The sequence below is a fragment of the Ictalurus punctatus genome, chromosome 6, assembly GCF_001660625.3.
Source record: "Ictalurus punctatus breed USDA103 chromosome 6, Coco_2.0, whole genome shotgun sequence".
NCBI classification, from domain to species: Eukaryota; Metazoa; Chordata; class Actinopteri; order Siluriformes; family Ictaluridae; genus Ictalurus; species Ictalurus punctatus.
Genome location: NC_030421.2, coordinates 29,031,289 through 29,056,386, shown reverse-complemented (window position 1 = coordinate 29,056,386; position 25,098 = coordinate 29,031,289). Strand labels below are relative to the sequence as shown.

The 25,098-nt window shown below is 42.4% G+C and overlaps 1 protein-coding gene across 2 annotated transcripts in view; it reads right to left on the bottom strand.

Annotated features, from left to right (window-relative positions):
- adarb1b (adenosine deaminase RNA specific B1b) overlaps positions 1–25,098 on the bottom strand; it is a 181,149-nt gene that overhangs the window by 15,900 nt on the left and 140,151 nt on the right. For both annotated transcript variants that reach the window (XM_053681094.1, XM_017470554.3), the window contains 6 exons: positions 15,242–15,316; positions 7,357–8,285; positions 5,339–5,453; positions 2,691–2,859; positions 2,321–2,472; positions 1–22 (listed from right to left, as the gene is read on the bottom strand). The exon at positions 1–22 is cut by the window's left edge and continues 147 nt beyond it. In XM_053681094.1, the coding sequence (XP_053537069.1) occupies positions 1–22; positions 2,321–2,472; positions 2,691–2,859; positions 5,339–5,453; positions 7,357–8,285; positions 15,242–15,269 (1,415 nt within the window). In that variant the 5' untranslated portion in view covers positions 15,270–15,316. The remainder of the gene's footprint in view (positions 23–2,320; positions 2,473–2,690; positions 2,860–5,338; positions 5,454–7,356; positions 8,286–15,241; positions 15,317–25,098) is intronic.

Sequence of the window (25,098 nt, the reverse complement as noted above, 5' to 3'; positions counted from 1 at the left end):
TTCGGGTGTCTGTCTCCCTGATCTGAGATCAGAAAAATTGGGACAGCAGTTAGAAAAACAAACAAACAAACAAACAAACAAACAAACAAACAAAAAAAACACACCCAGACAATAGACCAGACCATCAAGGCCAAGTTTGCTAACTTGTAGGCCTTCTTGTTATTGCTGTGAATTCATGTCTAATAAGCAATTATTCTAGTAAGCACTTCAGATAAAGCTCATCAGAGCCACTGTACATCACGGTAGCTGGAACATATAGTGATTCACGTATGACACTCACAAAGCAGAATTAATCAGACACAGAGACAAAGCTGGCTAATTAAACAGCCTGTCCAAAATTGTTTTCAAAACGGAGCCAGTTGAATGAAATTCTAATTAAACACTGATCACAGACAAAAGCTTAAATGGATTCAATTATTGAGCTTTGATAATTAATTTCTAAAGAAGTGGTTGAATAAATCATTTTAGACAACTGTCTGCCAGCCAACGGGAGATGAAAGAGATCAAACAGGACCGTGTCTGTCTAACGCGGCGTGACGAGGGGGTTATGGGTAACGGAGAGAACGCACCCGTGCCGCGGTAAATATTCAACTGAAAACTTTGTCAGTCCCAATATTAAATCATAACCCGTGTAAAAGTGTCCGTGTCGGTAGCTAGGCAGCTGATTAGTAGGGGTGTAACGATATACTCTGGTCACAACTCAATTTGATTCATAACAATAGCGTCGTAATTTTGATTCGTCTCTCAGAATATTTTAAAGGAGAGCAATTACGATTGAAAAGATAAACAATGCGGAGCAATCTCTCTGCCTTTGGAATTCATGTCCGTATACGATAATAAAAATCATATCAATCAATGGTTTAATATCGTAAACAAAATGTATTCCAGGTTCACCATATCTTAAGTGTCTGACCTGGGGTGTTCTCCATAGAGCAGAAAAAGAGCTCCAGAGTCGGCCTGATGTTCTCGGCGCCTGGTGTCAAAGCTACTGGAGAGCTCTTTTTAACCGGTATGCTTGCAGGCTCTCCCAGACAGAACATGATCATGTGACCGTTGTGCAGGGAATACATCACTGGGCTTTCTGGTGCTCAAACAGTGCAACTGCATTATACGACGAATTAACAGAATGCCGATTTCCATGCCGTGAACTGCACATTACCATGACGCACATCCTCACGTTATTCCCACTGCGATGCATCGGGTCACGATGTATCGTCACACCCCTACTGACTGGTCGACATTTCCCTGCCAGGCACTACTCGGTGTGCTCGGTATGCGTCGTTACTTTAACAAGCAACGTGAATGTGTGAGCAAACGCAACTACAGTTGAAATAAATTACATTGCATTACAAATGACCTTATTTTCATATTTTCTGCTAATTCAAGAAATATGTTTCTACCCAACAGAATTATGTTTCTCTTTCGCACTTTTTAAAACTTTATTTGCTATGAACTATATTCACATTTAGTCATTTAGCGGACGGTTTTATCCGAAGCGACGTACAAACGAGAACATACAAGCAAAGCGCTATATCGAGCGGAGAACAACGCAAGTCGTGCTACCGTACAAGATCCATTAATTGAGTTCTAGAAGAAGCAAAGTGTGCAGAGTAGAGGTGTGAGAGCCAGAGTAAGGTGTTTTTGTTTTTTTGTTTAGGGGTTAGTTACGTGCACACGGAAGAGGCGGGTCTTTAGCCGTTTTTTTGAAGATGGTGAGAGATTCTGCGGTCCGGATTGAGATCGGACGTTCATTCCACCACTGAGGGACAGTTAGTGTGAAGGTTCTGGAAAGGGACCTCGAGCCACACTGAGTAGGCGCTACTAAGCGTCTGTCATTAATCGATCATCGATAACGTATATCGATACATATAGGTCATTCGCATAATCTGAATGGTACAGCCAGAAAACTGACTCAAGTAGCAGTGTAAGCCATTTCGGAACACACAGACTTTCCCTGTGTAAATACTGAGGTAAATTTGGACTTAATTGCCCGACTTTTAATAAAGCCGCCACTGCGCTTGTTAAAATCGCTCGTTACCCAACATGCCTTTTACAGAAAGGTTTAAGCATTAAGCATGAAATATATTGACGGTTCGTGAAGTACGAGGCGTGATAGTATGCTACAGACAGGAAGCCAGAAAGTTAGAATTCCGCAACAGAGACGTCCATCAAGCTTCCGCATAAACAAAGTCTTCACGACCGGACCGTTTCATTTCAGTAAGAAGAGTAAATCAGCAAGGCACAAACAGGAAGTAAAATGACGGTGTTAATGACTGTGAGGAAAATGACACGACCCATCATCGTTTTAAAGCCGGCTAACCTTCGACGCCCGCCTCGTGTGGGGAGAAGATGCGAGCGTCTCCACATGGCGACGTGCTGATGTACAGGTGAAACTGAACGTTGTCCTTGAGCCGGTAGCCGTGTTTCTCACAGCGGGTGAAAATGGACTTCTCGTGCTCCTCTTTGCCGTTACTGTTTAAAAAAAAGAAATTCAAACAGATGTTGCATTCAATCCCTTTGAAATGCTACTTCTAAGACAGCATTATAAACCGCGTCAGAGACGTACTGCTGTGAAAAAGACACGCTGACGGCTTGACTGCAGAACAGCTGTGCGACACGGCGCCTGAAAGCAGCTCTGATGTACAGGATAAACGGAGCTGTAATTTGGTTCGATGTGATGAGTGTCTCACCTGAGGAAGTACTCCAGCTGCATGTATAGGTAGCGGAGAAGGGAGCGGCGGGCGATGATTTCAGCGTGGCAGTCGTTAAGTGCCAGGCCACGGTCGCTCATGTACTCGCCGTTGATGCACTTGGTTCCAGTGGAGACGCAGATCACCTGGGCCTCCTTCACATCGGTGCCTGCAGTCAGAAGCGTGAGAAACAATACACTGAAGTATCTGTCTGAAACGACCCAGCAGGACGAAAGCCAGATTTGTACCAAATGTGTCCAAATCTTTTAGTTATTAGAACATGATCATTTAACAGATGACATCCAAAAATGCACCTAATTTAATAAATACTTCAGAGTTAAAAAGCCCTTAAATTCTCTTTTTCATCTTAAAGCGTATTATTCAGCAACTAATACGAATGAGTGACTACAGAAACGGTATCCATGGACATGTCCGAAAACATAGCTTTAGCTAAACAGTCGATGAAAACTCCCATTAAACTGTATCTTTATTCTCGCCATATTTAAAAATATGGAGCTATTGGACCCAATATATTACTTGACTGTGAGAAGGAGGAGGAGGAGGAGGAGGAGGAGGAGGAAGGGGCCATGATGTGAGGACCCCTTTCATGATGCGGACTTCTTTCAATCCCGGGTTTCAGCACCAGTGTGTTATACTCCCGTTCGGTCTGGAAGGAGGAGGCAGGATTGAACCAACTTAAAGCTCTCTTTATTTTGCTTAAAGCGTTCTCTTTTAAACGCACACATGCGCACACACGTGGCTCTGTGCTAGTGTCTCTCTCTCTCTGTCGAGGCGCGTGTCTCTCTCCCCCATGGCACCTTCAGCTCTTTCCCACTGATTAAACCATAATGAACTTTCCTTTACTCTCACACTATCTGTTGTTACCCAGATGAGGACGGGTTCCCTTCCGAGTCCGGTTCCTCTCAAGGTTTCTTCCTCTCAACGTCTTAGGGAGTTTTTCCTCGCCACCGTCACCACCGGCTCGCTCAATTGGGATAAATTCACACGCTTAAAATCTGTATCTGGTGTTTATATGTTTCTGTAAAGCTGCTTTGAGACAATGTCCGTTGTAAAAAGCGCTATACAAATAAAATAAAATTGAACTGAATGGAATAGACAACTCGGTGGCAGGCGTGCGTCCTCACAGCCCGGGCCCTCCCTCCTCCTCGTCACACTGACTTTCATTTTTTTTTGACTGTTGGTATGTATGCTTGCTTATTTATTTATTTATTTATTTATTTATTTCTATACATGGTAAATGGTCTGCACTTATATAGAGCTTATTTTTACCTGAGCATTTCCAAAGCGCTTTACACCGTGTCTCACTCACACACCAACGGTAGCAGAGCTGCCACGCAAGGCGCTAACTTGAATCCAGGAGCGATTTGGGGTTCAGCGTCTCGCCCAAGGACACTTCATGTGGAGTCACGTGGGCCGGGATTCGGACCGCCAACCCTACGATTAGTGGACGACCCGCTCTACCACCTGAGCCCCAGCCGCTCATGATCGTGTTTTTTTTTTATGTAAAGCGCCTTGAGAAGCAACTTTTAAAGTAGCTATATAAAATAAAGATATAGTTATTATTATGGCTTATTTGGAGTCATTTGGGGCACGGTGACAAATGGCCCTCTCACATGCCTAACAGATTTATCACTTTCTCAGTGCAGCGGTTTTCACTGAATCATGCTGCACGTACCAGGAGATTTTTACAGAGGCGGCTGACGGCCGTGTCGTTGACGTCGGTTTTTCAGGTTCCGTGGCGGGCCACGGTTAGTGATCACACTAGATGTGTACCGTGCCCAAGTCCAAGTGAACCGTGCACGAGCCCACCTCTTCAAGCGGGCCTGGGCACGGTTCAGCGGAGCGATTACACTAGTCAAATGAACTGGACTTTGGGGGTCGGGCGAGAACGCCCGTGCGAGAACACCCTTAAAGTGCAAATTTGACTGAGAATGCTTTTGGTATTATAACATCATTGATGATGCCCACTATGATGTAAGTAAACTGGATACTGTAACGGAGCAATGTGATTTATTTATTTATTTTTCCTCATTCAGATGGATTTCTAAGCAGATGTAAAAGAAAAAATGTCCCTTTCTGCTTTAAGTGCGTGTGAACTAAAAACTTGTGTTACTAAAATGCGTCATAAACACTTTCAGTATAAACTGGCATTTAGTAGCTGAACCATTTGTTTGTTATAAATAAAACAATGAAGTCTGCTATATTTAGATACATTTATCATTCAGATGATAAGGCTCTGCTTAAAGTCATGAAAATATTGTCCCCGCTGAAAGAAACAACAGAAATTCTAATGGTTTCCACTACAAAATTTCATTACAAATCTTCAGCTAACCATTAAAACCATTACTGGTCCTTAATGGTGTCCACTAGAAACGACATGCCACTCGTAGAAGGCAACAAATTATCAGCAGAAACCCAGAGGGACCATTACAGTTTCCATTAAAACCAATACGATTTCCATTATAAACATTAAAACACATTCTACAGAGGTTTCTATTGTTTTTTCAGCAGGGGTCTTATCCCTGTATCTGCACCGAAAGCCGGTCTCGGGATGTGGAGAGACAGCCAAATTCAATCTAAAAGAAGACAGGCTCATGCCCACAGGAAATGCCCGGACACGGTCTTACCTGTTGTCATGACAACCCCAGCTAGCACTTTCCTCCGTGCATGAGGGGACGTGAAGTTGTCGGTGAGCTCGCTGAACTTGTCCACCACGAGACGTGAGACAGCATCTGCTAAAACCTGACAGAACACACACAGCTGGTTAAGACGAGCATTAATCAGAGAATTTTATAAACGCTGGGTTTTTCCTTTTGTTTGTTTTTAAACAAGTCTGCAAGCAGAGAGATAATCAGGATCTCAAGGGGAAAAAAAAATTAAATAAAAAGATCTACATTCGAGCTCTATAGTGTCAGATCATTCAGAAATGTTACGTAAAATCTCAATCGAATTCCTAACTTTGAGGGGACCATGGTCCTCAGTTTCACCTTTCACTAATGTGAATTATTCTGCTTAATGTGCTATCACCTTCTTCAGGGCATTTTTTTTTTCCTCTGTCTCTCCGTGACAGCGTCTTTTGTCTCATTCGCCATTCCCCTCTGCTAATACGGTGGAAAATGATTACGCCAGAGAGAAGTCACTGGTTGAATGGGCACAAATTAGAGACATTAGTCCAACATTGCTTCCCCAGCACTTCAGAATCACTCAACAGCGGACAGCTAATGTGAGCTTGACGCACCGGAGAGCCGCCCGACTTACTGCGCTGTGAAGAGAACGAAACCCTTCAGAACACAAGGAGCGTTTTCACTCTGGCAATCAAGCTCACCATTAGCGGCGCTCGGATTTTTCATTCATTTCCCCCAGCAAGTAGCGACGGAGGCGACTTTCGCTGGAAGATACGTGAAATAAACGTTAACAGACTGTGAATCCGCCGGACGGTCACGCGCAGCCGAAAGCAGCAGGCTGAATTAAACGAACCGCTGACGGTAGGATAAGGGAGAAACAGCTGCACGAAGAAAGCGAACGGCCAAAGATAAATAGCACGCTTCCATTTCGATAGACTGTCATTTAGTTCACACCCCACCTTTCCGTCTGCCTGTATCTGCGTGCACACACACACACAAAAAGCATGACTGGTGCAATGAGAAGGCCAGCGATAAATGAAAAGTCCGCCTGATGCCTTTTATCCCAGCCATCTTTTCGCCATCCACCTAAAACAAATTTACCCATGTGCCCCAGCCCTGAACAAGGCTCTGACAGCACGTTAAATCATAGAGTCTGGGCTGAGTGATTGGAGGCTTTGCTACCAACAGCTCCATGTTCTTTGCTGTGAGCCTGTCAGGCCACATGAGCAGCCCACAAGGCAATAGCATCAGAGACCGAACACGTTCCTGACAGCCCACTCTTCGGCGGACAGGCAGCAGCTGGAGCTACGGCTAAACGCTCTTGTTTTGACACGGTTCAGAGGGAGATGTTAATTAAGATTGGGCCAGTTTCAGTCTCCGGTCTTATCTGGAAGCAGGATTAACAAAAGGTTTAGGAAAAGTGTAAATGACAGGGTTTTTTGTTGTTGTTGTTGTTTTTTTTTTCCCCCCTTCCAGAAACACACGGGGCTGTGGTTCTTTTAGCCGCCTGATCCGTGTTTATCTTTTTATCATGCATCTACATTTTGATTCGAGCTCGCCATAAAGTAATGCCATTGTGCGTGTGTAAGAATCAATCACAGGCTTTGATAGAGAACTTATCTTTAACAACTCTCCACAGAGTTCAGCTAAGTGTATCAGATACTACCGGAGAGGTGAGAGATTGATTCTTCTTGAATCAGTTCGCTAATCTGAAGACATGCTATATGGCTACACGTGATCTAAGAGCCTCATCAGTCGAGTAGAAAAGGGATCGAATGAAGAAAACGTTAGATTGAGTTAAAACAGGAAAACGCTGTATCTTGGGGTAAAAGTTCAGTTAATCTAGAACTCAATTATATTTCAAAATTCACGCAAATCGATTTCCAAAAACTGTTTGAGGCTAAATCAGGCTATGAAGAGCATTTTTAAAAGCAAAAACTTCGCATAAACTGCTACGAATAAACAATATAATGTAGAGCTCATGCAGTGCAAATGATCTAACATGAATAAGACGGTCATACCTGGGGCAGGTGGAGCTGAAGGCCCTCTCTGGGGATTGGCTGGCGGGATGGTGTCTGGTCCAGCTGCATGTTGAAGAGAGCCGAGAGTGCGGCCTGAGCAGCCCGCGCCTTGGCCAGTTTCTTATTCCTCCCTGATCCCTCGAACGTCTGCGAGTCCACGGTCACGGACATGACAAAGTTTTTAGCGTGGCTCTCACCACTCTCCGACACAAACTCATACTTGAGGCCCGGCCGCAGTTCGTTCAGGATCATGACGGGGTTCTTTCCGCTGGACGATGTGCTGAAGGTCGTGGGAGGAGGCAGTGGGGCCTGAGCCAGGCTGTTGTTACCAGTCACTGGGGGAACTGGGTATTCTCCCAGAGGGTTTATGGAACCGTTGGTGTTAGAGCCCAGGTAAAAGGAGTCCTCGGGTGGTGCAGGAGTCTCAAAGCCGTTGAAGAGCATGTCAGGGAAGTCGGCCTGGTCTGATGTGAAGTCCGTGTTGACGGTGAGCGTTCGGCCCATGGCCAGATGTGCCTCTGAAGCGTTGGGAAACTGTACGAACGAGCGTAGTGCCTTCTCGGCTGCGTTCAGCTTTGCCTTTTTCTTAGTGGGGCCCGAGCCTTCAAAAAGCTGCCCGTTCACCTCTACAGTCATGACAAAGACTGGAGCATGGACTGGCCCGGTCTGAGAGAGCAGCTTGTACTGCAGGCCTGGCTTGATCTCATTCAGCTGCATGAGAGCGTTCTTGGGAAGAACCGGCCCTGGCGTTTTCTTGCGTTTCTTGGGCCTGAACTTGGGGTGCGCATGACCGTTATTGCCCTCCTCCAGGGGGCGTTTGCGCCCGCCCCCTCCGCTGCCGTTGGGGAGCTGCTCGGGCACGCTCGCCCCCTCCTTGGAGAAGACGTTGTCCAGGTTGCGATTTTCCTTGACGTCGGTGCTGCAGGAACCTGCGATGCCCAGAAAGAGTAGCTTACAATGCCTTCATTGCAGGATCTTGTAAATGTAAAATTTATAGATTCCTTTAGCTCTCTTTGCAACTGAACAAGTGATGTGTGCTCCTTTTTTTTTTTTTCATGCCGAGAGGTACAATGGCTTTGCTAATTAAATAATCAAATAAACTATACGAATTACACAGTGCTACAGCTCAACTTCTTACATCAGCTATATTTAAGCAATTAGCTAAGATGTACAACCTGAATTATAACGATCGTTAAACATTAACTAGATGTGTGCTTATGCTTTCGAAAAGCAGCCAGTGGCTAATATACAGCTACGGGACTATTTTTCACTGCATGGAATAAGAAAATGGCAACAGTTTTATAGACTTCGAAATGATCTAGCTTATAATACATGAATGGAAGTCATGGCTATCAATTTAAAGAAGAAGAAGAAAAAAAAAAAAAAACCTGGCTTGTAATGCTTGTATTGTAATCAGGAAATACTCTAATGTGGAAACTAATTTCCCTCTAGGGAGAGACATGCATTATGTTCAGTTAAACCCTTCCATATGAGTCATGTCATTTACATGATAATGATGGTAGTCTGACTATGCGAATTGAACACGTACTGGCGTATAAGATAAAGCGATACAGAATCCTTCAGCGATGTAAAAATATTCCTTCCCAGCTTTGACTCGATCATATTTGGAACGAGAATTTGCTCGACACGTGATTTAGCACTTCGCTAGGTTGATTAGATAAAAGGAGCTCAGCAGTGGTGCTGAATAAACCAACACGTGCTTGCGCAGAGCACTATGTGGAACACACACCATCATGTCTTTGTTGACAAAGCTCACGGAACTTTGGCTAAATTTTCATTTATAACATCCTGCAACAAAAGCTCGATAGGTTACTCCTTTCGGTGCTCACGGGGGGAGAGAGAGAGAGACAGCGTGTGAGAGAGAGAGAGAGAGAGAAAGCGTGACAGAGAGGGAGAGGGAGAGGTGTAATGAAGACGAAGAAGCCGAGGACGGGTGTGGCACTGCAGGACAATACAGGAACAAGGCAGTAGATAAAGATCACAGACTTTTAGAATAAAACCTAATCTAAACTAATCTTCATGCAGGACACATCCCAAACTAAAGAGAGATGAAAGCATCTGTCGTATATACCCCGAGTACGCTGACAGAGCTGACTGTAACATTAATGATTAACTGTAACTGTGTAATATTAATACTAACTAACAGTGTAATATTCATGCTAACTAACAGTGTAATATTAATACTAACTAACTGTGCAATCTCACAAACCGCATTCTAATAAGCGCAGAGTGGACATCAGAGCTTAATTTCTTCTCCATGTCTCTTCCTACTGAACCGTTAAAGCACAGTTCAGGCGAGATGGGCTTCAGGGAAGTTTATAAAAGATCATTTATGCTGACAGAGTGTTAATTGTCTCCACTTCTTAAGGGCTGGTCATTTCTGTCTCCTGGAAGAGCAGCACTGGGTAATCTGGTTCAGGATGGATGCTGTGATTACATGCACACATCACACTCACAAACACACGTGCTCGCTCATGCTCTCTCACACACACAGACAGAGAGAGAGAGAGAGAGAGAAAGAGACACAGACACACACACACACACACACACACGATCCAGCTGGCTCTAAAATCTCATACCGAGGCCACAGACTCCGGAACGTCTCAACTCTTTTCTGCCCCACAACAATACTACACACCACACACCTCCGGCGCACTTTAAATCAACAAGGACTGAGTGTAAGTGCACGGTATTCCACTGTTTATTAACATAATCGAATCTTCTGTTCTTTATTCAAATGAAGTGTGTTCTTACATAATGGGGCAACAGAAACCTGTAAATGACATGATCAGCACATCAATCACAGTTTTCTCAAATGACACGCAATATCAAGTGCACACAAACCTAACTAACTTACTAACTAACTAACTAACTAACTAACTTATTTAAATCTAAACCCATACCAAAAAACCATAACTGACCGCCTGACTAACAAACTTAAAAACCTATCTATTTATCTATCTGACAGACAGCTAATCCCATCCAATTTACTTACTAAATACCTCATTTACTAACTAACTTACTAATCTACTAATTAAACACTTTACTATTTTGCTAAGATATTTACTAACTTACTAAACACATAACTCCCTAACCCAAATGGGTGCAGTGGTGCCGGTTAAGGCCCTGTGTTACTGATCAGAAGGTCGGGGGTTCAAGCCCCAGCACTGTCAAGCTGCCACTTTTGGGCCCTTGAGCAAGGCCCTTAACCCTCTCTGCTCCAGGGGGCGCTGTATCAGGGCTGACCCTGCGCTCTGACCCCAGCTTCCTGACATGTATGAGAGATCAATAAAGACTCTTATTATCCACTAAAATTTTTAATTACCTAATGTTGACCTTTTTTTAAGGTAAATAACCATCTTGTAATTAAATGAACTACTATTTAACAACAAACTTATCATCTTACAGATTATTTGCTAATACACCTGAGCTCACTTGCCTCTTCATGCGCCAGATGCTGGGCTGCTGTTGCGCCGATGAGCAGCCGAGCGATATTTCCAGATTCATTCATGCTCTATTATGCTCTCGTTATAACCGTGCCATCATCTTCCAAACCTCAGTGACAAACTCGCACACCGTTGAACTTCTTGACAGAGTGAGAGACTGGGAAGATCTTAGATTATATTTAAATATATGTGAGCTTTTATTTACATATGTATAGTTTTTATAACCTAGCTAGGGCACTAGATGGCAAGTGGAATCGGACAGATCCCCTCCTCTGAATCATCAGCAGGGCGAGATTGAAAAGCTTTGGAATATCACCCGTGTGCTTATCCACTGGAAATCTAAATAAGAAGCTGGTGCCGGTGCTTTGAGGTGCTAATAAATGACCTTGCTTTCCTTTTGTGGGGTGCTTTATGGTGAAGCCGGTAAGTGACAGGACAATAGAGGGCTTCATTTCTCCTGGGTTAACTAATACACACGCTTCCATTCAAAGCAGCTTTGAGCACGGCTGACGGCTCAAAGCCTATGAAAGGATGTTGTCTATTCCTGAAACCTTTTGAGCAATTGGATGGGGATGACTTGAGAGAGAACCTGACTAGTGAGTGATACCACTCTAACGGTTTGAATGTTTAATTAATTCAACAATAGTGCGAGTGCTAAACCTACAGAGACCCGCACATTTCTCTGCCTGCTGATGTTACAGCCATTTACCGTTTCCTTTTCTGTCTCTTACGGTCTTGTTCTAGAAGTTATTACACTTTCTTGTGCTGATCGCACACGTTTGCATGTGAACTTTATGTAGACATGGGCAGGTTTTATTTAGCGCTGTGTTGTTTTATGTAGCACTATGGTCCTGGGGGAACGTTGGTTTGTTTCACTTTGTACTGTACTAGCTGTATATGACTGAAATGCCAATAAAGCCTCTTGACTGTCTAGTCAAATCTGGTTCGGTCCAATGCCAAGTCCATGCTGAAAATGTTAGAAACGGACCAACCCGATACAGAAATCCGGTGTTAGGACCGATACAAGCCTGAACAGGACAGGATTTGACACGTTATCCAATTTGATCTACACATATTTTACGTCGCGGATGGGTGTGATGTTAGCTGACGCGACAGAGTTTACATTGAAAGCAGGACCGAGCGTTTCTTTAACCGTTCCGTCTTCATAACTTTGATCTTTCGCATAACTTGAAAGCTGTGAGCTTCATATAGCCGTGTCAGCCTACCGTGAGGATGTCACGATCAGATCGATCTCGGGTATAGACCGATGATCGAAGCTCCGATATCGAGATCGTATCAGAAGCGGAAAACATAAGAGCGTCCGTGGACAACGTCCAAGGTTCGCAGGAACCGAATTATGTGGTGTACGGGTGTGGATGAGCGCAGAATGGCACTCGAGCTTGTTAAATGGTATCACTGTGGGATTTACAGAACAGTACATTTGACAGTAAACGATATCGTGTCACAATGGTATCATTGTCATGTCAAATTATGTCACGTTACACTTTCCTGTGATTTTTATTTTATTCTTTTTATTTAAAATTTGCAGTCTATTTAAATGTTGTAATTATGCACTTAATGGTTAAAATATAATATTTAAGAACATCTTACGCTCTTAAATATTATATATGTATCGGTTTTTGGTTTTTTTTGGGAGATGGGGGGAGGGAGAGGGAGCGTGCGCGCGAGAGAGAGTGAAAGAAACTGAGCGAGAGAGAGCGATTGCGAGCGAGAGGGAGGGAGAGTGGACGAGAGAGAGTGAAAAAGTGAGCAAGAGAGAGAGCGACTGAGAGCGAGAGAGAGCAATTGAGTGAGAGAGAGAGAGAGAGAGCGCGCGAGCGAGCATAGATATACAGTATAACGTGACACGTCGAGTACTGTATAAATGCCCGAGCTCTGTGAATGTGTGCTTTTGGGTAGGCTTTGAAAGCGAATGCATTGTGGGCGAGTGAAAAATCTAGAAAGGAACAACGGAAAGAAAAAGAGATTGAAAAGTTTGGAAGAAAGAAGTTAAAAGTTTCGCCAAGAGCCTCTCAGTCCCCAGACTTGACATGAAGGAGGTGGTGTGTTGGATCTATCAAGTGATAACAGATATGTCACGATGAACAGTCGGACATCACAACCGAGAGGATTCAAAAGCTGTTCTGAGGACGTGAACAAGATTATTAGCAGTTATAAAGGCAAAGGTTGAGCATAAAATGTGTTATAGAATCTATTTTAAACTACATTCTGAAAGGGAGACGTACTTTTTTTTTTTTTGTTTTTACCATCTTAACATACACTATCTGACTAGAGGTATAAATTCCATTTCCTTATCCCACAGCACTGCTGATTTCTTGATTCTGATTGGTCAGTGGGCGATGATTAATTTTCTTTAACAGTAGCTCTGACAGCAGTGCCGGCTGTAATCCAAATCCCATGGTTTACATTAATGCGCACGCGTTAACACTTTATCCTTTCTATAGTAATGACTAATTCACACGGACGTGTATGGAGGACGCTCCATATTGATCAAGTCTAATAACATATAATTTAAAAACCTGTGATTTTATGTAAGGAGATTTCTGTAAGGAAATGTTTATTTAACATTTACGGAAGGCGTCTCCAGGAGGAGTGCTTTGTAAGAGTCAGTAAGTGGTAAGTCTACCACAGGACAGCATTCACGACAAACAATTATGTGCTTTCTGGTTTCTCAGTAGTCCAATAATTGCAAAGTTGGTCGTTCAACCGTGTTTTTTTTTTTTTTTTTTTTTTTTTGAGTGATTACCTCTATGTATTGGCATTGCAAATCCACCATTTTTTAAAAAAAAAAAACTCGGTTAAACTCCAACGGCCATCTTTTAGTCATGGCACACAATAAATTTTGGTTCTACAGCTGTTTATGGAAACCTCGATATCTCGGCTTTGGATGGTCCTAGCTCCTTGGAACACAAATTGATCTCCAGAGCACATTACAGGCTACGGTGGATGTATATAAATATTTTTCACATTCTTGGTCCTTGGAACTTAAGTCGAAATGAAATGCTCAAGATTGCGCACAGGTCCACTTTTAGGGTCAATTTATAAAAAGGGAAGGGTTGGAGTCTCAGTTTTAATTTTTTTTTTTTTTTTTAAGAGGGTACCTAGCTAGACAGAGCTGTGGTGGTGTTTCTCCTGTGATAACCGCAGATCAGAAGTCACTTCCTGCTTTAATCACAGGAGAAACAACACTACAGCTTTGTTTACGACAATGTTCCTTTGTAAAACGCACAACTGAACACTGTAATTACATATCTGGATAAAATTTATTAATGCATACAAACTGTACATCCGTACCAACATGATAGATCAGCCTGGTTCTTTAAAACTGGCCCTCGAGGTCTACTGTCCTGCAGAGTTTACCTCAGATCTCAAACTCAGAATTTTTACAGCAGAATCCTACTATAGAGTACTTATTTCGGTGAAAATCTCAGGTTTGTATCTGGATCCCCCCCCAAAGAGATATTCAACCCGAAAATCAGGGAAATTTAAAAACTTGCACTCTCTCACCCCCATAAAAAAAAGAATAAACAAAGACGTCTCGATCCTGAAATCTTCTGCATGCACACTATACTCACCTGGGTACTCACTAAAAATTAAGACTGAGACTTGAACCCTTCCCTTTAACATAGTGACCTGCGAGCAATCTTGAGCATTACATTTGGACTTAAGTTCGAAGTCTAAGGAACAAGAATGTGAATAGAAGAAAAGGTTTAAATATGGACATGTACCTCGCAATGTGCTTCAAGATAATTTCGGTTCCAAGGAGCTAAGACCATCCTGAGCCGAGATATCGGGGTTTCCATCAACAGCTGTATTACGGACATTTTTTGTGCTATGACACAAAAATTGCCGTCGTGGTTAAACAGAATAAATTTTTTTTTAAAAACCTGGTGATGTCAATACATGGGGGTAATCATGCAAAAAACATTTTTTTTTTTTTTAAAACAGTTGAGCAACCTGCATTTGACCACTTGACATGGAATGACCCCTTAACATCAACAGAAAGAAAGGAGGGAAGACAGGCTGGTGAGGGAAAACTATTTATAGCTGTTAAAACCTAAGTGATGACATGAACCGACTCGTCTTGCAGATGTGCCACAACATTAAACGTAACTACAAGTGGTTCAAATTGTAATCCTTGGCAAACTGCTGTGGTATACACCGGATAAAACACTTTGGTTCACGCCGTTACAGAAGAATAATCATCTTCAGAGTGGTAAGAGTGACCCTGTTGTTCTTTATTTTCCTATAACAGAACACCGCAAAGTGTATAATTCCTTACTCATCATCTTCATTTTGTCCTAGCACTTAACTTTAACGGCAGTTGTATGTATTAGACTGTGTGTGTGTGTGTGTGAGTGTGTGAGAGAGAGAAACTGGAGTGTACAGACACTCACTCATGTTCTCCTCCTCATCCACATCCATAGTGAAGAGCTTCTGCTGAGCCCGAGCCTGCCGCACTCCGGCTCCACCTGAGACAGTGACGGATAAAGCAGAAGAGAACACGTTAATGATGTGAGCCACTTTCAAAATAAATTTTTCCACTTAAGCCGATGCAGGCTAACGCTTTAGACGGCTTCGGTATGAGGGCACAAGATCCTGAGCGCGGCGATGATGGAGTGCAAAGAGAAGAAAAGAGAAGATAAACGGATCCGCGGGGACTGGGAGGTTAAGTCTACAGTAAGTGCATAAATATTTAGCAGTGAAAACTAATCTTGTGGACAGAGGAGAGAGAGAAGGGGGCCGCAGCTGACAGCTCCTAATGGTCGCAGCGGTCTATTGTGACTTTAATATCCTTTCGATTAGACCTCATTTTCAGCTGCCTCGCAGGAAAACTACAGCTATTGACATCTACAGGCTTTTAGTCACAATACACGACACAGATCCTGCATCACACGGAGTACAAAGGAAACAGTACATAGAGGACAGGAGCATTCCCAGGCCTTCTGATAAAAAGGTGTTAATGACAATTGAAATTGTCTTTATTTACTTATAACCTTTTGATCTTTCGTTTAAAAACAAAAAAAAATCATCACAAAAACACTCTGCTCTCATGGATATCAAACACCTACAAACACAACACCAGTTTATCCAAAAATATTTGTTAAATATAAAATGTGCAACAATTATTGTCAATACTTTGTGCTTTGCCAAGATAACGGCTCTGAGTCTTCTCCTGTAATGCCTGATGAGGTTGGAGAATACATGGCGAGGGATCTGAGAGCGTTCCTCCTTACAGAATCTCTCCAGATCCTTCACATTTTAAAGGTCCACTCTGGCGGACTCTCCTCTTCAGTTCAGCACACAGGTTTTCTATGGGGTTCAAGTCAGGGGACTGGGATGGCCATGACAGGACCTTGATTTTGTGGTCAGTAAACCATTTTTGTGTTGATTTTGTACGTTTTGGATCATTGTCCTGCTGGAAGATCCAACCACGGCCCATTTTAATCTTTCTGGCAGAGGCAGTCAGGTTTTCATTTAATATCTGTTAATATTTGAATCCATGATGCCATGTATCCTAACAAAATGCCCAGGTCCTCTGGCAGAAAAACAGCCCTAAAACATTAAAGATCCACCTCCATATTTAACCGTGCGCATGAGGTACTTTTCCATAACGCTACCTCTCTGTGCACCAAAACCACCTCTGGTGTTTACTGCCAAAAAGCTCTATTTTGGTTTCATCTATTTTGGACCGTAGAACCCGATCCCATTTGAGGTTCCAGTAGTATCTGGCAAACTGATGCTCGAGTTTGTTAAGGGCTGAGAGCAGAGGCTTTATTCTTGAAACCCTTCCAAACAATTTGCAGTGATGTCGGTGACTTCAGATTGTAGTTTTGGAGACTTTCTGACCCCAAGATGCAACTAACTTCTGCAATTCCCCAGCTGTGATCCCTGGAGATTTTTTGGCCACCGTCCTCTTCACAGTGTGTTGAGACGATATAGACACACGTCCAATTCCAGGTTGTTTCACGACATTTCCAGTCGACTGGAACTTCTTCGTTATTGCCCCGATGGCGGAAATGGACATTTTCAATGCTATTTTCTTATAGCCACTTCCCACTGTATGAAGATCAACAACCTTTTGCTGCACATCACAGCTATATTCCTCGGTCTTAACCATCGTTATGAATGACTAAGGGAATTTGGCCTGTGTGTTGCACACCTGTATTTTTAATAAACCTGTGTTGTGTTTGTAATTGTTTGATGTCCATGAGAGCAGAGAATTTCTGTGAATGTTTTGAACAAATGATCAAACAATAAAGACAATTGTTCTCAGCCTTCTTTGCCCATATTTCCCAAGGGTGCCAATATTAATGGAGGGCACTGTATGTATTGTGTGCGTGTCTAATATCAACCATTCTCATAAAAGAACATTACTTTTGTTTAGACTCAGACATGCAATAGAGTTTACGATTTGTTAAATTTTATTGGTGTTGCTTTAAAAACTATTTCTCCCTCTGTTCTGGTATCTAGTTTCATTTCATTACCTTAATATGAATTATTTTATTATTCATTTTATTTATTCTGTTTTATATATATCTACAAAATTTTATTCTATACTTGTTTATTGTTTCTCATGCTAATTTTTGTAGTCCTATTTTCTCTCTCTTTTTTAAAAATCTCTTATTTTATCCTCGTGTATCCTATTACATTAAAGACAAGCGTTTTATCTTTAGTGTGTTTGGGGAGATTTTTGAGCGACCAAATGTAAACAAAGGATGAAAAAAAAAAAAAAAAGTGGAAAGAAAAGATAAGGAACAAAATGAAAGGAATGAAAAGGAAGATGATGGAAGGAAGGGAAGATAAAGGAAAGGAAGAGAGAAAAAAGAAGAAGAAGAAGAAGAAGAAGAAAAAAAAGAGAATGTCAAATGTGGATATGTGGGTCTTTTTGAGATTAGTTGCCACTGACACCGAGCCTGTAAAATTTACCGTTAATAAAACCGCAACATCGAGAGCCGTCGCGTCTTGTTAAACGAGGGAGATATAAAAATTTTAGTGGCCCACCAAAGAAGATTAGGTGTTTAATAATTTATTTCCAATTTCTTCATCAGGAGACCTCGCAGACCTAGGACCAACACGGCTCTTGCATGTTCGCTTGCTGTGACGCAATGTAAATCTGCATAGATTAAAACCATTAAAATGACTATGCTTTCTAAAGTGAGAGCTCAAACGTTGAGCTCTGCCTCATTCCTGAAGGGCACGCGTGGCTGAGGGGTACGGGCCGACCCTGTTCCAAACAGGCCAACTAATCACCGGCACTGCTGTCCCTCACTGCCTCAGGCTGCTTTATTAGTCTGCATACATTTAGAGGTGTGTGAGAGAGAGAGATTAATCAACAGCACAGCAGCCTCGATTAAAAACGACGAGAGCACAACCCCCTGCATGCGTTCACACACCACTTTATCATAGTCCACCAAAGGAAGAAAGTAATTAAACGCAAACCACAATGGCAGTAAACAATTGCCTGGATTTGTGCGGGACGCGAGTCGTTCAAAGCAATCGGGCTGCGACAGCGAGTGAACATAAGGCGACATGGTGCCAAGGTGAGCAAATTTGAACTACGGTGAGCCAGTATTTGATAGACCAGCATGCTCTGCTGCGATAGTGGCCGACAAACACTGGGTTTGGCAGGCGGTCGTTCACAGAGGAGAGAAAAATGGGCCAATGCTCCGAATGTCCAACACTTCACCACAACAGAGGACTCGAGAAAACAAGGTCAGGGTAGTGAGGAGCGGTGGGGGGGACGGGGACAGCTGGGACACAACAAAAGGAGAGGTGTCAACTGGCTGGTACGATGGGCTGAGGGACAACAGGCTGAGACGAAGTGATCACACACACGATAGAGCAGCTGGTGCTGATCACAGCCTTCTGCCTTCATACGCACCATTCTTCACAGCCGACACTTTCTTAAGCTAAACTAAATGGCCTAATTAATCTGGCCTAATGGTCGGTGACAACAAATATGCTAGCACAATTATTACCCTATTAAAGATTAATATTCCGCCGGAAAATTGAAAAGGGGGTCGGTGAGGAGGGAGGGCGATTTTTTTTTTTTTTTGAGGCTGACCGCACGAATCCTTAACTTTAAGGTGTTATACAAAGGTAACAATGCTTTTATGTCTTTCTCTCTCTACCTCTTCTGTCTTTCATTGGTTAATGGCCTGTGGTGTAATGTGGCTGTAGGACACCGTGGCTCAGGCTTGTTCTGGACCTGTCGCCTTTCATTTGGCCTCCTCTGCTATTCTCTTTCTGCCCATGAATCCATAAGCAGCACCGAGATCAGCTTTAATCTGGGGGTGCAGAAAGGATGCGCTGCTCGTGGCGCTCTGGGAGGCTCTACTTTGAGGTTGTTTTTTTTCCTTCTTTCTTGCAGAACGGAAGGACGAGGAGTTTCCGCACCACGAAGGTCGTCGGCAACAAGGGTACAGAGGCAGAGATCACGGCGCAGAAAAGGAGCCAAATGATATACACTTTGCCAGGGCTGGAGCAGTGACTATCATCATCACAGGTTTTGGACAGCAGGGGTTTGGCACATGGAAGCTGGCTCGGTGCCGATCCGGGGTTAAGCAGAGCGTCTCTGTGTTAGTACAGCTGAGTTTGGTCACGGCTTACCCGACCACTGCGCACACAGGTCAAACACAAGCACACACGGGGAGAACATGTGGGGTACATCTCACATCCTTTCCTTCTCAGACTGAAAGTGGATTTCGGTTACAATCGTACCGATGGAGTAAAAGATGATGAAAGACGGGATTAAGAGCTCGGAAACAGAAAGCTATCTGAATTATCAATTCGGTATATTTGATGCCGATTAAATAAGATTCGGTATTTTTTCCTGTGGTGTATTTAATGAATGTATTACAGGTTACAGTTTTGAGGAATAAGAACCCTAAACACAAAATCGCTAAAATACTAATTTTATGTAAAAGGCGACGCGGTCGGATTCGGCCGATCACGAGCATCTGCGACGCTCACGTTGACAAAGTGAAGTGGCGTTAAGTGGACTCAAAATGGAAGATATGAACCGGAACATGGCGAGTGCATCTAAAGTTTTAAATGTTCCAATAAAACAGCTAAAATCTTTGGCTATTAGCTGCTAACGATTGCCAGCAAGCATTAGCATAGCCTAACTAGCTGGAACATTACCATTTGTGGAACATATTTGTTTCAGCACTCTGAAAGCAACTACTTTTCCTTGGGAATCCTGGAGGTCTCACGTTTGGCTCAATTTAAATCACATCAGCATTTTTGAGATTTTTATTTAGGGTTCCGAGATAGATATATATATATATATATATATAAATAAACACTTAAGTCATAATTTCAAAGTGCTTTTAAAAGCAAATTCTACTGTTAGCAAATTCATCCCATCCAACCATTTTCTGTACCACTTATACAACCCCAATTCCAAAAAAGTTGGGACGCCGAGTAAAATGCAAATAAAAACAGAATGTAATGATTGGTAAAGCCCATAAACCCATATGTTATTCACAACAGAACATATCGAATGTTTAAACTGAGTAAATGTACCATTTTAAGAAATAATTTCGAATTTGATGGTTGCAACGTGTCTCAAAAAAGTTGGGACAGGGCAACAAAAGGCTGGGAAAGTAAGTGTTACTCAAAAGAAATATATTTCGCAACTAATTAGGTTAACTGGCAACAGGTCGGTAACATGACTGGTATAAAAATAATATCTTCGAGAGGCTCTCAGAAGTAAAGATGGGATGGAACATTCGAACAATAATCGCATTCTGTTTTTACTGACATTTTACACAGCGTCCCAAACTTGGAGGTGCGAGGTGAACGTGCTAACCAAAAAATACAAATGGCAAAAATGTCAATTTTCACATTAACAAAAATATTTTTTTTCCAGGTGGACGTGCTTATTCACATACTTTTATTAGCTTCTAAGGACAGAGTGGGAGAGACGTGTCGTGTTTAACACGTTTTTTGTCCCGTGTGGTTTTGCTGATAATAACATAGCAGGGCTCCTAGAGAAAAGGCAAAAGTTTGACGGATTTTAATAAGTTTCCATTCAAGCAATCCACAGGAACACAACGGAGTATACGGAGCTCAAAACACTACACTTCCTTTGGGTACTTTCACTTTCACATCTATTAGTCCAGTTCCGGAGTCCAAATCAGAGCGAAACTGAAACTTATGGGTCGTTTGCCAAAAATGCATGAGTAAAACTCCTTCATTCAGTGGTAAGAAATGACACAAAAAAATAAATAAATAAATAAATAAATAAATAAAATATAAAAAAAAAAAAAAGTCAACAAACCTTTGCCAAGTGTGTGTAGAAATCCTAAAAATCACCCGAGCACAGAGACACGGAGTCCTGGTCCATATTTTACTAGTTAATTATAGAAATTACTGCTTTAAAACATTTTGTGCATCGCACCCATTATTTAATGTACTTTTTTTGTTCGTCACAAACTCCAGAACACACTGCGATTCTGCGGCTCTCTCTCTATCGGCTCAGTTGGTGACTCACAACCCAAAACACACAGCTTATCGGGTTCACTTCCTGTATTTGGGCCGATCAGATCACTTTTTTTTTTTTCCCCTTCTGAAATCAAACCACGCTAGAGAGCGATTAGAACCGGACCGAGCCCACTTCACAGAGATGGTCTCGGACCAGGTGTTTTGGAGAGAAAAACGCATCCAGGGTTCGATTGTTGATATGTGAAAGCACCCTTAGAAACAGACACACTGCAATCCACACCTGTCCTCAAATCACACTTGAAAACAACTGAGCCTGGAGAGCAAAGCAAGGACGAACCAACGCATGTACTACACATCATGCACTAACGCCTGTATTCCACCCAACATTCCTGCCACTGACTTTTCGCATACGTATTTTGCATCACAGGCCGATGTACAATCACAGGCGGGTCAAACCGTACTTTCTAGCCAGTAGAAGGCGAGTAATGTCGTTTATGTAACACACAATGCTTAAAGCATATATCTTCTGTTTCAGCATGTGGCCTTCTTAAAAAAAAAAGAAAAAAAAAAAAGGCTAAATTACTATAGAGATCAATGAAAATGAAACAAACAATGAATAAAACTCTAAGCAATGTGAATGCCCTGCACATCTACAGAGCTGTATGTGAAGCAGCTTTGCAGCAGGCAACACATCGGTCGCCTTTGCAGTTTCTCTCTACATTCGATATGGAAAAAATTCCATCTGGTGGAATCTTACAACAAACCCTAAATCGAGAGGCTTCCAAGTACACACCCCATCATCTCTCGGACTGTACTATGGAATAAACAGAAATTAAAAGTAAACAAAATCAGTACTCCTTTTTCAGTACCCACTATCATGCAGAAGAGTCTGTGCCAGAGGGAAACGCAGATCATGCCGATAAAAAAAACAAACAAAAAACAAAGAAGAAAAAAAAAAAACAAACATGCAATACAATACACGAACTTTTCCGTAGTTATTTGCAGTAAAATGTTCCACGTTGAAAAGCTAAACCTTCATCGCACTACTCTTGCGTCGTTTGATCTCGTCGGTGAAAAACAACTCACTGGATGCGTACTTCTTAAAGAATTAAACATTGACTACGTTTACATGGACAGCAGTAATCGAATTATTAACCTTACTCTGAGTAAGATGATAATGTGATTAAGGTAGCGACGCACCGGACGTTCCGCGACCGAAATTATTCGGCCGAACAAAGCATTCTCGGTGTTCGGCCGATTAAGCGAAACGGCCGAATAAATTTGACCGAACAATGACGTGTTTGATGATGCGACCGGATAGCCTGGCAACCGGAGTGAGACGCGCGAATGTCACGACCTCGAAGAGAGGGCGCACGCATGCACGAGCTGTGGACACGTGCGTTTGTTTTGTTTCTGTCCTGGAGCATGTTTCTGTCACGTCGCGAGACGTAAGGGAGTAGAGTACGGAAGCAGGTAAAGACGCATTGATTTAAGGGCAGGCGGACAAATGCTACATCTACTATAATACTCCGCGAGGTGTACAGGGACGCGAGCGGTATATATCCCCAATATAATCAGCCTTATAGAACCATTTTTTGCACTCTTGTCAATGCAATTTTTAGTCGTAGGCTTCAGAGTGTTCCATTCTTTCAGCGGTCAGTTACAGGCCTAACAGTCTATTCAAGGGGGGGCTCGAAGATGACCACATACAAATATTGTTATTTTCCTCATTTATTTATTTAAAGTTACATCGTGCCTTGCTGGTAGCCCGTGCCTGCTGGAATGAAGAAAAAATGTTCAGTGTGAAATAAATATTTTGAAATGGTAGTTTTTGTAATTGACTTTTTTCTTTGAAAAGCAAGACAAAATAGTAAAAAGCACATTTTGACTATTTAATTTATGCAATGGTGAAAAAAATGGCAAAATAAATGGAAAAAAAAAACAAAAAACACGAAAAACGTGTTCGGTATTCGGCCAAGTTTTTCTTTATATTCGGTTTCGGCCGAGAATTTTCATTCCGGTGCATCCCCAGATTAAGGTGTTTACTTTTAGAACGTCGCTTTTAGAATACTCCTTTCACGTACCCGTTTTACATGTTACAGAACATAATTAGATTAACGTCACCGCGCCACGCCGTCCGACGTCCCTCCAGGATTTCACGCATCAACATACAGTTCGTCTTCGTTACGGTACCGTATACAGTTTTGGGTGTTTTTATTAAATGTAATTTTTCGTATTTTTATAACAACTTTCGTGCTTTTAAACGACCAAAAGTTTGCGTGTTGATTTAGTATTTTAGTGCTGCAAAATAACTCTGCCAATAAACTTATAAAGTGAACACATTATTGTAAATGGTTCCGTTCAGGTATTTCTCTTTATAAGCAGAACGTGCAGAAAATGACATCATTAAGCCGGAAAATTGTAAGCAGAAGCCTGAAATAAAGAAACTAAATGAGACCCACTACATGACAATACTGTGGCTTACACATTTCCTTAGGTGCCTTTGAAATATTCTGATATAAGTGTAGAAACCCTTTTATAGATGCACAACAACAAACCGCGTCTTCGGTTAACAGAACAAAGCCCGGGGGGGGGGGGGGCTGACGGCGGCACAATATTTCTCAAAACCTGCCACTTTTCCAAGGTTGACATTTTTGATTAGAGAAGAAACGAGCGCTCTCACACACACAGGCAGTGTGTCGGAGATGTTAAGCCCTTCAAGCAGCTTAAAAGTGACAAGGACTTCAGTGTGGGCTTTATTAAAATAGCACCAGTTTTGAAATACTGTCAACCTGATGGCAAGCAGAGGGAAGAAAACAAACCATGCATCCACGCACAGGTGAAATGAATTACACCGAGACGAGCCGTTTCCTCTCCGCACTCAGTTCTGTTATCTTTATAATATGTCGTTAAGAGCGAGTTCCTGGAGAAAGTTCCGGTAAGGAAAGTGGTCTTCACACATGGTTTAAACATGCCATTTGTGACGCGTTTAGTAATTCAGGTACTAATTAGTTGCTTGGTATTTCCATTATTCTTGTTAGAAGCAAGTGGTTGGATGTCACGCTGATGTCACGGGGGGTGTTTACTATGAACAAAAAAAAATTTAAGAACTAAAACACACAGGATAACGGGCCAGGTTTCACCGTTCGCTCGTTCAACTTCACCGTTAGTGATGTTCGATATCATCGATTAGAAATCGAGTTCTAGAACGCGGTTACACCGAGCTACGGCCAGGACGCGGTTCGGCTAGTCAGCGTTTTTCGAGTTGACAAAGACGACGGCGCTGACAGCAGTATTAACAGGAAGCTCTGGAAGCTGATCTGTTTGAGCGTAGTGTACAGATGAGGGAGTGAGAAAGCTGGAGAGACTACAAAACTGAAGTGCTGCTGCATCATCCTGCTCTTTAGGTGGAGATGAATCGAGGGCTGCACCACTATGAGCAGGCAGTCGAATGGCATTGTGAGGAATGTAGGAAAGACTTTATCGTCAAAGTGAAAATAGATCAACATGCCAATGAAAAGGAGTACAAAAAAAAAGTAAACTCTGCTTTTTATTATAAAGACCAACATGCTATTATCACCATAAAGCTAAGTACAGCAAGCTTGTTAATGTTATTCTGAGGGGTTGCCAATGGTATAGCTAAACATAAAAAGCTAGCTAGCTTGGCAGTAATATAATTTTTTTGAGCTAGGAGACATTATACCAAGCGGCTGTCACTTTTAAAGTTGAAAATAACCTAGATACACAATATGGCCAAAAGTACGTGGACACCCGAACATAACATCCATCTGTGGTTCTTCCC